Genomic DNA, 15,110 nt, shown 5'->3' on the forward strand with positions numbered 1-15,110 from the left:
TACCCCCTTTCACCTGCCTCTGGGAATTTATCTTGTGGGAATATCTGAAATAGGGATAAGGATTTATGTACTGGAACATTCACTACCGTTCCAATGAAACAGAGGACACAACCTAAGCTTCTAACAATGAGGAAAAGGTAAAATAATTGATGGTGCATCCCTATGGTGGACTACTGGTAGTAATTAGAAATGGTATTTAAAAAGAAAAGTAACAACATGGGAGATAGACCAGGAAAAAAAGAAAGAAAACAGGCTACAGATCTCTACAGAATGTGTTCAAAGATATATGATTTAGTTTTTTTATGCCCTCTGTATTTTTCAAATTTCTGACAACGAACACGTTATAGGATTTCTACAGCCAGAACTTTTTTCCTTCCTTCCTTTTAGAGACCTCACATGGAAGAAGAGAAAGCTAGAAAGACAGCCAAAATGACCAAGATTTGAGGAATTATATTGCATAAGGATTGACCCGAATTAACTGAAATCCCGCATTTTTGTGGCAAGGGTTAAATGAAATGTCAGTATTAGGGGCACCTGGGTGGCTCAATGGGTTAAGCCGCTGCCTTTCCCTCAGGTCATGATCCCAGGTCTGCAAAGGCTCTCTGCTTAGCAGGGAGCCTGCTTCTCCGCGCCCCCCCCACCCGCCCCCACCTGCCTCTCTGCCTACTTGTGGTCTCTGTCTGTCAAATAAATAAATAAAATCTTTAAAAGTGTAATTGTGATATATAGAAACAGATATTGGTATTAATTTTTTAAAAAGTCAGTATTAGTTGCAGTGTATTAAGCGACTACTAACTGCCAAACGCCAACTAGAGGTAAATAAATGATGCAACAGATTCCAACTAAGGTTTGGTTTCAAATCCTGATTTTCTTACTGTGCTAAATACAAGCAAATTAAAGAAGGGCAACCAGCAGCTCACAGACAAACTACACACACCACGTGCAGGGAATGGGCATGGTATTATGTTTGGTCTGGTCTGCTGAGAACATTAACAGGTTATATTACATTTTTCCTTGCTCCACGGCGTCTGGTTATGTATTTTCCCCTGGACAATCTGTTTGACATTCACACTATATAGTCCTTGTTGATTGCCAGAAACGATGATGCCCTTTGATCTGCATTATGTATCTTCCTTTTCTGGCCCTCCTGTTTACCCTAATAAGAAGCACTTGTTTTTGCACCACTCAGGACTGCAGTAGAAACATCTGTCAATGCCCCAGCCAGTAAGACTTCCAGAGCTTCTGGATGTCAATGCTAAGTGCACAACGCCCCTCCCCCGTTTCCCTCACTCCCGTTGCCGTGCAGTGCCTAATTCTAGTTATCTCAGGTGGCACGCTCCAGAGCGTTCAATCGCATCCCACTTCTTCACCCCCACCCAGGGGGACCGGCAAGGCCAAGGAGGGGCGGCCTGACCTTGGGTCATCTCCGGCCGCGGAATCGCGGCGTGACCTTGGGCAAACGCCTGCTCCACCCTCCGACAAACCGCGTGGCCGGATAGCCAGGTCTCCTCTCGGGTCACGACTCAGCCCAGTGGGGCGACCCTGCGCCGGCAACCCTTTCTCCCCCGACTTCCTCCGCGCGCGCCCCACCTTCCCCACCCCTACGCTCCTGGCGTTGCGGCCGCCTCCATTCACACGGCCCTTTCATTCCGGACGCTCGTTTACGCCGCGCGGACTGGGAGGGTGCGATTCCCGGACGCGGCCTGCGCTACGAGCGCGCGGCCGTCCCGCAGGCCCGCGCGGCTTTACGCCGCTGACGCAGCGCGCCCAAGATGGCGGCGCGGTCGTCGTCGGGGGTGGCGGTGGCAGAGGGGGCGGCGGCCGTGGCGGCAGCGGGGACGGCAGCCGTGACGGCGGCGGCGGCGCGGGGCCTGGGCCGGGGGGAATGAGGCAGCCGTGGCGGGCCAGCGGCCGAACCGTGTAGCGGAGAAGCGGCTCTCCCTCCCTGCTTCCCTTGGCCGAGCCGGGGACGCGCGCGCGCGCCGCCGTCCGGAGCGGGCTCCCCACCCTCCACTCCCGCGACCCGCACAGCACCCCCACCCGGGCCCGGAGGATGATGAAGCTCAAGTCGAACCAGACTCGCACCTATGACGGCGACGGGTACAAGAAGCGGGCCGCGTGCCTGTGTTTCCGCAGCGAGAGCGAGGAGGAGGTGAGGCTCCGGCCGGGCGGGCTGGGGGTCGCGGGAGTCGGCGGTCGCCTCGGGCCGAGGCGCGGGGGGCGCGGCCGCTGGGGGAGGGTGTGCCCGGGTCGGGCAGGGCCGCTCGTCCCAGCCCAAATGAAGTTCCGACGGAATTTCTTGAGGCAAAGAAGAGGAGGAAGGAAAAAGGACGGTGGGCGGAGGGAAAGCGGGTCCGAGCGGGGCCGCACGGCACGGGTCAGGCCGGGGGAGCTTCAGAGCCGACCGCCTGTCATAGGGGACAGTGGCCGCCGAGAGAAGGCGGTGGGTGGGGAAGTGTGTGTGGCCTTTGGGCTAGGCCTCCAGCTTCGGATCCAGGAAGGGCAGCTCGGCACTTGTCAGCCCGCACATGTGTGCAGAGGCCGCCGTGCACGAGGCGGAGGCCGGCCCTTTGTGCCAGAGAAATAGTCCACTTCACTGGCAGGTTTGGGGGTTGCCGAGGGATTATGTGTCTGTGAGCCTAAGGAGGGGGCGGTTTAGGCAGATTTAGGGCGTTGTACGAACGCCAAAGCCAATTGTTTATTTTACAGTGCTCTGGGTAGCCTTCTGGTGTAGCTGAGAAGAAAGGACATTTGATAAGATAATCTTTATGACCTGAAAATATTTCATTTTAATTGGGAAGGCCAAAAGCAATGTTAACAGATCTTTGCCCTGATATTGCCCTACAGTAAGGCCTTTAGGATTAAATTTGCTAGCGAAATAGAAATACTTAGAATCAGTTTCTTTTTGCATGGGGTACTTAAAAAAAAAAAAAAAAATCTCAGCCTCCCAAAGCCGTTTCTGTGGTGATAAAGGGAATTCAGAGACGGCAAACGTTTTTGTAAATCCACAAAGAATAGCTGCTTTGGAAATTCATAAGATGCCTGTGGGAAAGCGTTTCTCTCCTGTGCATGGTGGTAAAATGGCAGTTAAACTGGAAACAATGAAGGACAGTGAAATTCAATATGCTATATTCTGGCATTCAGCAGTGGGCTATCGTGGCAGGGCTGCAAGTACAGTGCCTCGTGTTGAAATGGGGGGAGAGGAACTTGACCCGTTAGTTATGAAAAGAAGCTGTGATGAAAGAGGCAGATGGATTGCCAAGAGTTGCTGTCCAGAGATATTTAGGAGGAAGTGGGACTTTAAATTATTGCTTGAATAAAATTAGCAAAGCAGTAATTGTGCTATTGAGGGACTGTGTGTGTGTGTGTGCGCGTGCGCGCGCGCGGGCGCGCGTACCTCTGTGTGTGTCTGTGTCTGTTTCCTTTCAGCAAAACAGAAGGAAAGGGAATTTGGAAATGTATATTTTGTGTCCTGTCATATATTGTAAAAGCCCCCAAAACCAGATGTATTGTATTGGGGTGCTTAGCAGGGCCATGCTGTGAATTATGTAGTTTTGGAATACATACTTGAGTAAAATAAAATTGTTGGTGCTGTTTACTGCTCCATAGGCTTTGTTCTCTTCATTATCATATCATATTATGGGAAATCAGATGGGATCACAGTCTGTTTTAACTGGAGGGAAAATTAATTAGCATAATAACATGTCTTACTACAGTACTGTGGTTAATCCTGTGAGCACCCCAATTATAAGTAGAAGATGTATAATTTAGTTGTATGAATGATGCAAGACTTCATTTGTTAAAAAAAAAAAATCAGACTAGGAATTGAGAACATGTGAGTATTTGGGATAAATTGGAAACTTTTCATAGATCATAAGCAAACTAAGACTTGATTTTCCATTTTCTTTTAGTTTTATCATGTACTGACATTAACAGCCTTAATGTTAAAACGTTTGACTGATTGTGGTGTTTCTTCTGCTGAATTTCTTTTTGAACATTGGTTAATGAGCAGAAGATTCATGCAAATTTTTAATTACAGATTCAGTGGATGTTATAGCTAAAGCCCAGAAACAACAAGAAGATTAATGAAATGCACCCATTTTAGACTTGTTCAGTTCAATTAACAAGTATGTGTTAAGAGCCTACTATGGGTGTAGCCCTCTATAATGTGGGATTTAAAGGTAAACATCCCTTCTCGTCCAAAAAAGTTGGGTACTTTTTGATGGGATCCCTTAATTGGGAGGGATTTTGGACCACAAAATAATCTCTAGGGTGCCGTTCAATTCAGATTACATAATTGTGTTAGAAGGGAAGTAATTTGTTAGTTCCGGGAGAACTTTTATGTTCTCAATAGAAGTGCCAGAAACTGGAAGTATTAGCTGCCACACATTGTGGGAATGTGAAATTCAAACTCAATAGGATATTCAACCCAATTTTATTTTTTAATGGGAACAAGTGGCTTTAATCAAGATAGAATAGTTTATAGAATATTATTAGCTTGAATACAATAGTAATGTAAGTATAAAGGGACCCTGGTTAATAAATTGAATTTATCAGTGTCAGGAAACATACATACAATGTAAAGAGAAAGAGACGGAAAACATTAGCACATAATAGACTGGAATTAAACCTAACATTCTGTTTTTTCAGCCCCAGAAGATTTTATTTAGATGCCAGCAGTGATAGCTGAAATACTTACTGAGGTTAGGATGTATGAACATATTCAGCAAGGTTATGGAGCTAGTTTACTGAGATACTGTTACAAAGGGGACAGGTACATAGGGAGCTTAGAGTCTAGAGGGAGAGAGAGAAGAACAGGCCCAACAGTATGAAGAGAATGCGCTTCCTTTACTTCAGATCTCAGGCTACTTTTCCTGTTAGTAAGCAAGAATCAAAAGGAAAATTCCCCCACTTCACAGTTTTACTAATTGTTACTTACGTTTTGATAAATTAAAGCCTTTAAGTTTGGGACAGTCATGATAACTAAGGTGTTTATTACAATACTTTGAACCTACTAATATACAGTAGACAGTATCTTACCCAACTTCCACTTAAACAGCGTGGTCTGAATGCCCTTGTTGCTCTGTGAGCCATTGGGTTCCATATATCTCCCAACCATGAGGCCTCTGGATCTATCGCATGCTTACAAAGAATCAGTTGTCTTTATTCCTGTTTTTATGTTCGTCATACTTGTTATTGTAATTATGTGGTGTAATTAAATATGATGTAAGCCTGTGAAATTTGAGTTGAAAAAGAACGTTTTTGTGAGAAGTATCCTAAATGCTTTGGAATGACTCGATAATTTCAAGTCAGTAAAAGAAAGTATTGCTCAATGGTATCGATAAACTACAAAAGATGAAGAGGGAGTCTTAAAAGTCTGGAAGGACTCTGCACATAGATCTCTTTGTGAGTGTTTTCAGGTGTTTGTTTTTCTTTATAGAAACCTGAATTGGAGGGGCACGTGGGTGGCTCATTTGGTTAAGCCTTTGACTCTTGGTTTAGGCTCAGGTCATGATCCAGGGTTTGTGGGTTTGAACCCCGTGTATCCAGCAGGGAGTCTGCTAGAGAGTCTCTCTCCCTCCCTCTCTCTGTGCGCCTCCCCCTGCTTGCCCAAGTGCACACATATGCTTTCTCTCTCTCAAATAAATGAATAAATCTTTTTTTTAAAGATTTTATTTATTTATTTGACCGAGAAAGAGAGAGAGATCACAAGGAGGCAGAGAGGGAGGCAGAGGGGGAGGGGGAAGAAGGGCCCCCGCTGAGCAGAGAGCCCCATGCAGGGCTCAGTCCCAGGACCCTAGGATTGTGACCTGAGCTGAAGGCAGCGGCTTAACCCACTGAGCCACCCAGGCATCCCAAATGAATAAATCTTTAAAAAAGGAAAAAAAAAACCCAACCTCTGAACTGGAAAACATAGGTCATGCATGATGGGTGTGGTATATGAAAGACAACTCGCTGTTCACCAGTAGACCTATGCTCAAGACAAGGTCCTGGACCAACAAATAAGGATTAGCAAATAAATATATACTTATATTTTTAATCTGCCGTGTCTTCTGGTTAACATTTTATCGTAAACAGTGTAGAAGGCTGAAACTGGTTTCTTGAGTAAGATTTTACTGTTCTAGATTGGGTAGTATGACACTCATCTTTGTCGTATTATTCAACTTTGGCTCCCCGAAAGCACTTCAATTCGAGATTTTCCTTCATCCCTCTTTTTTGGAGCCTTTGTGATGACAGGAAGTGAAGTATACTAGAGGCGGGCTTGCTTGTACTCTTGTATCCTCCCAGAGTGGCATGAGGGAGTGCGGCAGGCATTTTAGATGGCTGAAATGTCTAGCAGTGTGAAATACTCTTTTAGAAAGGCCAGTGACACCGGCTGTACACCAAGTGATTTCACAGTGCTTAGTGCTTGGGAAAGTTCAAGCTGCGCCTAAAAGGTCTGTTTTTATTCAAGGTAGAAATGGAGTACTGAGGGGCGCCTGGGTGGCTCAGTGGGTTAAAGCCTCTGCCTTCGGCTCAGGTCATGATCCCAGGGTCATGGGATCGAGCCCCACATCGGGCTCTCTGCTCAGCAGGGAGCCTGCTTCCTCCTCTCTCTTCCTGCCTGCCTCTCTGCCTACTTGTGATCTGTCTGTCAAATAAATAAGTAAAATCTTAAAAAAAAAAATAAAAGAAAGAAAGAAAGAAATGGAGTACTGATAGGATCGTCTCAGATTTCCCCGTGTATTAAAACTTCTTTTAAAAAGAAAGGACAAAACTGTCCTTAAGGGTCTTAGGTTGGCTTGTTGAGCTTTTCCATCTCTTGGCAAGGGACTGCTGCTTCTCCTTTTCTCAGCTCCTTTAGCACATGAGGTTGGGTGGGGAGATGATTGACATGGAAGATCCTCAGTGGGCAGAGACTCTGGTGGCCTGAGTGTTTGTCAGTAAAAATGTCCCTGAGGAGCAGGTGGCAGCACGTCACTGCAGACCACACCATCCCCTGGGCTCTAGAGAGGGGAGTAAAAGCGCAGGTGGCAATCCCAGAGGCGATATCCATGACGAAGAGCTTCCAGTAGATCCCAGGCTGGTTGGGGAGTTTTTTGGTAACATATCTTGGTCATTGTCCAGTATTATTACATTGCTGTAAGGTCATGGTGATCCAGTCATCTGATTGGACGTTTCTGATGCTCATTTCTCTCAGTCTTTCCCAGAGGCTTCTGGGGATGTGTGCTTTCCCTTGTGCCTACCTAATAATGCTGGTTAGTCGGTTAGGCATTTCTCCCATTACCTCCTTTTCTGACTATGTCCTGAGATGTGAATTCTGGTCTGAAATCATACTGCAGCCTCCATTCTTCTTTTCCATTTTTTACCCTAACCTTTTTTTGCTCTTGAGTGATTTTCATTTCTCAGTAAATGATGGTGTTGCATATCTACTTTGTGTGAAGCAGTCTCTGTTTTTCTTCATTGCTTAGTACAAAAATGAAGAGTCCTTGTTCAAGAGTACATTAGTTTATTCATTTTTTTGAGAGCCCTATTATGGACTAGTCTCTGTATAAGATCCTGGGAATACACAGGTAAATAAATCTGTTGGTCCCTCATAAAGTCAAGCTGTCTACCTGCGGTATATCTCTGTCCAGTCCCTCCAGCCTCCCCAGCAGCCTCACTCCCTGTAGGTGTCCTATTTTTCCTACTTCATTGCCTTTCCTTCTCTACTTTATCATTCCCAAGGCAAACAGGCTGAAGTATAAATGCTCCCGGGGTGCCTGGGTGGTTCAGTGGGTTAAAGCCTCTGCCTTCCGCTCGGGATGTGATCCTGGGGTCCTGGGATCAAGCCCTGCATCGGGCTCTCTGCTCGGCAGGAAGCCTGCTTCCCTTCCTCTCTCTCTGCCTGCCTCTCTGCCTACTTGTGATCTCTGTCAAATAAGTAAATAAAATTTAAAAAGAAAGAAAGAAAGAAAGAAATGCTCCCTTGCCCCATGTTCCCTCCAGCTACTATCCCATTTCTCTCTTCCCTTTCATAGAAACATTTTTCTGTACTCACTGTGTCCACTTTCCCTCTTCCAGTTTCTCTTGAATTCATTCCCGTCAGGCACTCTTCTATGATTCTGCTGGAGCCAGACTTTAAGATAACAAGTTAACAAATCCAGTGGCTGGTCCTGAGTCCTTGTTACCTCATCATTCCTTTCATTCCTTTCTTTACCTTGCTTCTAGGACATCTTTTTAGTTCTTTCTTTCTTTTTTTCTGGTTATTCCTTCTTAGTATTGTATTCCCCCTCATTTTCCTGAAACTTTCATTGCAATGCACAAGGACACAATCTTTGAACTACTCCTTCACCCCAGCACACACCATAGGGTAGGTGACCTTATCCGGTCCCACCTTTAAATACCATATTTAGGGGCTCCTGGGTGGCTTAGTTGGTTGAGCGTCTGCCTTTGGCCCAAGTCATGATCCCAGGACCTTGGGATGGAGCCCAGCATGGGCGCCCTCTCAGTGGGGAGTCTGCTTCTCCCTCTCCCTCTGCTCCTGCTCGTGGGCTCTCTCTCCCTCACTCTTTCTCAAATAAATAAATACTTAAAAATCTTTAAAAAAACAAATACCATATTTATAGTGATTACTTTCAACTATTTTTAGCCCTAATTTTTCTTCTGAAATCAGGATTTGAGTATCCTGTAGTCTACTCTGTGTTTCCATTTGGATCTCAGATTTAAAATACCCAAACTGAATTCTTGATTCCATCCACCAAAAACCAAACAGCAGCAGAAACCTGCTTCTCCAGTTGTGCCTCTTTCAGTAAAGGAGATCTCCATGCTACCAGTTACTCAGGTTAGAAACCTTGGAGCCATTCTTGACTTCTCTCTTTCTCATACCCACATCTAATCTGACAGCAGATCCTGCCTAACCTTCTCCCGTCAGCCTCTACTGTGTTCTTCTAGCCTAACCCATTATTGCCTATTGCCTGGACTACTTATGAATCTTCTTACTGGTTTTCCTAACTGCTTCTGCCCTCGCTCCTCTAGTCTTGTCTGCTGCAGCTGCTGGGGTGATTCTTTTAACATAGATGTCAGATCATGTCTCTTCTCCGCTCCAGTGGTATTCTGTCTCAGTGAATCCAACATCTTAATCATGACCTCTGAGGCTCTGGGTGTTTGGGTCCCCTGCAGTGGCTCTGACCTCATCTCTTACCACTCTTCCTCTTACTCTTCCCTTTCTTGCAGCCTCCCTGGCCTCTGTGCTCTTTCTCCCCCATATTATCTGCATGCCTTGCTCCCTTACTTTAGGTCTTTGAAGGCTTAGTTTTCACCTCATCAGATAGGTCTTTAATGCTATAGAAAGTAACACCAGTCCGTTGTCACTGGGTCTCCTGGGCTTCTTTCTGGGCAGCACATGACCACCAAGACACGTTACGTACTCATTTGTTTGCTTCTGTTTCCTCTCAGTTAGAATGCAGCCAGTTTATGAGGCTCGAGATTTTTGTCTGTTTTATGTACTCCTGTGTCCTTGGTGCTTAGAATATAGTATATGCTCAATATGATTTGTTGACTGTGTGAATGAATGAATGCACACATTGTCCCTGCTTTTAAGAAGCTTACTGTCTAGTAGAGGAATTGAAAAATACCCAAAATACACTGAATGCTAGTGTCTACCAATAAGGGCTTGATAAAAATGTGTTAGGGAAGTCTTCTAGCTCTTCTTTCCAATGTCTTAGTAACAGGGTATCTGATAATGTTAAATAGCAGCCCCATGGCAGTGTATGAGTAATGGGTTGTTATTTTTTTCTGAATTTCAGTTGATCTTCCCATGAGAGGGCTCTTAGCCTTTCTTTCACGTGTTAACTTTTGAGTCTGTGCCATCTTGCAAGATTTGTTTTGGGTTGTTGATATAATGTACTGATCCTCAACCCTAGTGATGGAGTGCCTGAGGAAAAAGGATTTTCATTTTGCTGATAGCCTGGAACCTTTTATTAGTAAGTAAATAAACAGGTCAGCAAACTACAATCAAGTAGCAGGTACTTTTTTAATTACTTGTCGATAGTGGTTCATAGCCAACAATGGATATCAAATCTGAGTTCCAAAGATTAGTTAGTAGTAGAGTAATCACTTTGCAAAAGAAGGTTGAGAGGGTGGTCATAACATTTTTTGTCATCATCATTTTGTTCTTTATCTAGGTCAGAGTGAAAGAGACATGATGTAAAATTTTGAGTGTTGAGTCTTGAAGCATTTGATTTACAGTGGTTAATGTATGAAACAGACAAGGGCACTGTCCTAGGCAAAGAAGATAATACGTGGATAAAAGAAGAATAAGGAATTGAATTTAGAAATAAAGTCCCCAAACTTTAAAATTTAGTAAAAAACATGCACCCAAAGTCAGCTTGCTGAGTAACATCCTCTCGATACCCAGGAAGATTTTCTTGAATCCAGTTTGAGAATTTCTGTCTTAAAGTGACTTGAAGGTTCCTCAAGAATGTTCAGTCTTTTTCCCAGCCTTCTGGAAACCCTCACTGCCTAACTTACTAAGCCTTTCAATAGGGAAAAAGGTTCTTTTTTTTTTTTTTTTTTTAAGATTTTATGTATTTTGAGAGAGAGCACATATGCTTGCAAGCACAAGTAGAGGGAGATATAGAGGGAGAGTGAGAATCCCAGGCAGATTCCACAGTGAGTGTGGAGCCCTACCTCGGGCTCATGATCCCGAGATCATGATCTGAGCTCAGATCAGAATGTTCATTCTTGAAGTCATTCATTCGTTTACACATTCATTGTACAAACTTTTATCGGGGGCCTGCTTGTGGGCCAGGCGCTGTTCTTGGAATGCAGTGGTGAACAAAGCAGAATGGAAGCTCTTGCTTCTGTGAAGCTTCTGGTAACAGATGCAGAGAGACAGTAAATGAGCAAAAATATTAGTGAAGTTCATGATTTTGGGCAATGGTGGTGCTGGGCAGGAAGTGGATGTGTGATGGAACTAAGTGGTGGTAGGGGTGTTGGTAAATTGGGGTCAGGTAGTCTCTGAACAGCGAGGCAGAGGGAAGAGCATGTAATATGGAGGCCCTGAGTGGGAATGAATTTGGCAAGGGGGAAAAGCAGGAAGCTGGCCAGAGTGGCTGAAGGCCAAGTGGAGGAGAGTGGTAGAAGATGTTGGAGAGGTGGGGGGGCCACCATTTCCTGTGGGGCTTCATTACTTTCCCAGTTTTCCTGGTTCTCTTTTACTTTGTCCGGCCTCCATCAGTTATAGCAACCCAGCGAACAAACCAGTAACATCCCATGAAACCACTATGTGAGGAGTAGACGTGATGGTGACAGTTGATTAGAAAAAGTTGGATTTAAGAAATGTCCAAGTGGAGATGAAAGTACTGTTTTGTAATCTTTTTAAGAGATGAGTCTGAAAGGACCCAAAGCAAAGACCTTTAAGTTTCTTTACACTTTCTTAGGGTAATTTAGTCAGAAAGCCTACTTTGAATAGGTAATAAATGAACACAGTACAAAATTCAAAAGGTACAAAGAGTCAGATAGTTAGCTTATAAAAGATAATACAGAGGTGCATTGAAAATAAAAGATTGGGGGGTATTTTTGTTTAATAAAATAAAGATTTGCTAGTTTTTCCTAGAAATATATTTGAACCTAGGCCACTTGAGTGCCTGTGGTTTTTCAGCACTTACTAGTTTTATTGGCAGTTGGTTACCTTAAGTGCCAGGGATCCTTTTAGAATGGGGGAAATGCTGGGAGTTGAGGGGTGTGTGTGTGGGGGGGGGCATGCGTGCGTGCATGTATAGAATTAGTGTTGGCAGTGGGCTGTGTGTATCAGGAAAGTACTGTGATGTGGAAGCTGCTTGTCTAACTGGCCTTCAAGCCCCTGAAAAGCAGCTTAGCAGTTGTCTGGGTCAGACTGGGCTTGCTGATTTCTAAACTCGCATTGTTTAGAGTTCTCAGAGTTGAGCTTTTTAAATTGCAGAACCTTCCTAGTACTGGTAGGAAGCTGTTTTCTTTAGCCATATGCTTTTGACCCCAGCGGTGGAATGGGGAGTAGGTAGAGTTCTGAGTGAAATTGTGGCTTTTCAGCTCTTCCTGAGGGACTGGGAGATAATAGAAGGCATGTATTGGTCTTTGTCCCCTGGTTCCTGGCACAGAGTTCCCAATACTCTTGTGATGTCCTGAGTGATAAGAACATCTCTTATTCTAATAGTGGTCTTTGTCCTCTATTCCTGAACCAGCTCCTAAAACCCTTGTAATTTTCTGGGTGATAGGAGTGTCTTTTGTTCTAATGAGGCAACTCTGGGTGGGATCCTGGATGGCCCCTGCATGAAGGCCAGTCATTAAAAAGACCAAGCAAGCCATGATTAGAAGCTTGGAATTTTCAGCCCTTCCCCCATTGCCTTGAGAAGGGAGAACTGTTGAGAATGGAGTTAGTGATCTATCATGTGTGGGTGATGAAGCCTCCCTAAAATCCCCAATAGTACAGGATTCGGAGAATTTCCAGGTTGGTGAACATATTCACACCAGGAGGGTGTGAATCACATCCATATTCCATCTCCGTGGGAGCCAGAAGCCCCTTGCCCTGTGTATCTGGCTGTTCATCTGTATCCTTTACCACATTCTTTAAGAAACTGGTAAACATAAGAAGTGTTTCTCTAAGTTCTGTGAGCCACTCTGGCAAATTAATTGAACCCATGGAGGGGGCTGTTGGGACGTCTCATCTGTAGCCAGTTGGTGATAAATGGGGGCTTGTGACTGGCATTGGAAAGGGTTGTGGCAGACTTACGGGACTGAGCTCTTAGCCTGCAGGATCTGATGCTATCTCTGGGTAGAGAGATGTCACCCAGACACAGTGCCTGAATCAAGTTAATTGTGGACACCCAGCTGGTGTTGCAGAGACCTGCTTGTTGTAGGGGAACTCCACACATTTTGTGACCAGAAGTATCAAAAGTGAAGTATGCTTTGTGACTAGTGAAGGTGACTCTCAGGAAAGAGACAGAGTAGGGAAGAACAGGGTTTTTCCCTTTTCGTGAAGGAAGAAAACAGGGATTTTTCCTTCTCACAAACTGTGCCTTAACCTTCTTTTCTATCTCTTCGTACCAGTCCCTCAAACTGCCAACACAGAGCTGGGAATGGGAAACTTGACTGAAGAAGATCATCACAGTGCAGCCTCCTTATTTCTGAAATAGAAAAGAATTACTAGAATGATAAAACTATATTCAATTGCAAGCACCAAAAGTATTTGCAAAGCAAACATGAGTGGGTTTCTTTTTTCTGATTTTGACATTTTATTGTTAATACCATGTGTGCTACTGCTGCTTTCTTAGCACAGTTAATGAGAAGTGGACTGTGTGCAAATCTGGTTATGTATCCCAGGCAGGTAAGACCATGCCTTTTGTGTGCTTTGTTCAAATATACTTTAAAAAATTCTCAGTTTAGGACACTTTTTAACTCTTTTTTTCCTCCCCCAAAACATCATCATTCTTTTAATAAGTATTTGAGGGTTTTTTAGTTTTTAATTTTCATATTTTTATTATGTTTTATTTATTATGTTTTACTTATTTATGTTTTAATATGTTTAGTTAGCCAATATCATTAGATTTTGATGTAGTGTTCTTAACTTTTTCGAGATTATATTCCTATGGTATTTTCAAAGATTCAGCAACTATTTCGAAAGGGCTTAATAGCTTGATTATCATAAAATGTGATTTTGCACGTTTATTTCTGTGTATTTTGTGGCATTTCCAAAAGGAGATAAAGAGAGTGAATTTCTACTCCATGTAAAGAAAATTATTACAAAAACATTAAGAACTTAAATCTAAAACAAGTAGAAACAAATTTATAGAGAAGACAAGACTATTATTAACATAAAAAAGAAATGATCCCTTAAATAGACTTTCTTTGTATACACTTAGTTGATCTCTTTGTTCATAGAACAGTAAAGTCCTTGTTAAGAACTGTCTGGAGGGGCGCCTGGCTGGCTGTCAGTAGAGCATACTATTCTTGATCTCGGGGTTGTGAGTTTGAGCCCCACGTTGGGTGCAGGGGCATAGAGGTTACCCCCCCCCCAAAAAAGGAGGAAGGATAGTGATTTTTTTTTCCCCCTTTCAATATTTAGAAAACTGGGCGCCTGGGTGGCTCAGTGGGTTAAGCCTCTGCCTTCGGCTCAGGTTATGATCTCAGGGTCCTGGGATTGAGCCCCGCATCGCATCGGGCTCTCTGCTCAGCAGGGAGCCTGCTTCCCACTCTCTCTCTGCCTGCCTCTCAGCCTACTTGTGATCTCTCTCTTTGTCAAATAAATAAATAAAGTCTTAAAAAAAAAATCCTAGAAAACTTCTTTAAGAGAAGATAGGTACTTTTGTAGAACACTTCGTGTGTCTGAGTAGGTTGAATTAATATATTTTGAGTGACTGGAACTTTAATTATTTAATGTTTCATTTTCTTCCTCTTTGCAGGAAGAAACCATAACTTGGTTGTTAGACCTCTGTTCAGTCATCCCTTACTAGTAACTGTGCTGAGCCCTGACTTGGGGCTTTTACACTTCTCACTGCGGCACTGATTGTTTTTGCAGTTTGGGTAGACTGGCTTTAATAATAGTAAGATGAAACTTTTAGATTTTATTGGTAAAATGAATTAGAAAAGCAATCCAGAGAGTTTTTGTGTGTAATAATTATATTCCTATGGTATTTTCAAAGATTGAACAGCTGTTTCGAGATGACGTAGCTTGGGGTCATCCTGCCAGACCATGAGTTAATTTCTTTTTCAAAAAGAATTTTTTTTTTTTAATTACAAAAGTAGTTGTCGTATTTATAAAGAACACTCCAAACTGAGGAGGTTAAGATATGTAGAACAGAATGTGAGCTCCTGAGGAGCTGTGAGCTGTTGGCAGGATGTGTGTAGAATGTAAAATGTAAGCTAATTAAAGAAGTGATGGAGAGGAGTGTTTCTGGGAATTTGGAGGAGTCTGTGAAGATGAGCTGGAGTGTCAGGGACGGTTTTATGAAGTGTGTAGGGCCACATCTAGATGTCTTGGTTAGAATTGGGTAGCTGACAGAGAAGATTCCAGGTGTAGGGCATTGGGCCAGGTAGGTGACCTCACAGAATGCCAGAGGCCTTTGGAAACCTGTTTGCCCTGAAGTGTTGTGAGGACCACATGCTGATAGTTC

General features: G+C 43.8%; 1 protein-coding gene across 1 annotated transcript in view; it reads left to right on the plus strand.

Moving 5' to 3' along the window:
* Positions 1–1,729: 1,729 nt before the first annotated feature.
* Positions 1,730–15,110, plus strand: part of LOC116588891 (diphosphoinositol polyphosphate phosphohydrolase 1) — a 112,364-nt gene continuing 98,983 nt past the window's right edge. The window contains exon 1 of the mRNA XM_032340591.1: positions 1,730–2,152. Coding sequence (XP_032196482.1) covers positions 2,054–2,152 — 99 coding nt within the window. The 5' untranslated portion in view covers positions 1,730–2,053. The remainder of the gene's footprint in view (positions 2,153–15,110) is intronic.

This window comes from Mustela erminea, chromosome 4 (assembly GCF_009829155.1).
Source record: "Mustela erminea isolate mMusErm1 chromosome 4, mMusErm1.Pri, whole genome shotgun sequence".
NCBI lineage: Eukaryota > Metazoa > Chordata > Mammalia > Carnivora > Mustelidae > Mustela > Mustela erminea.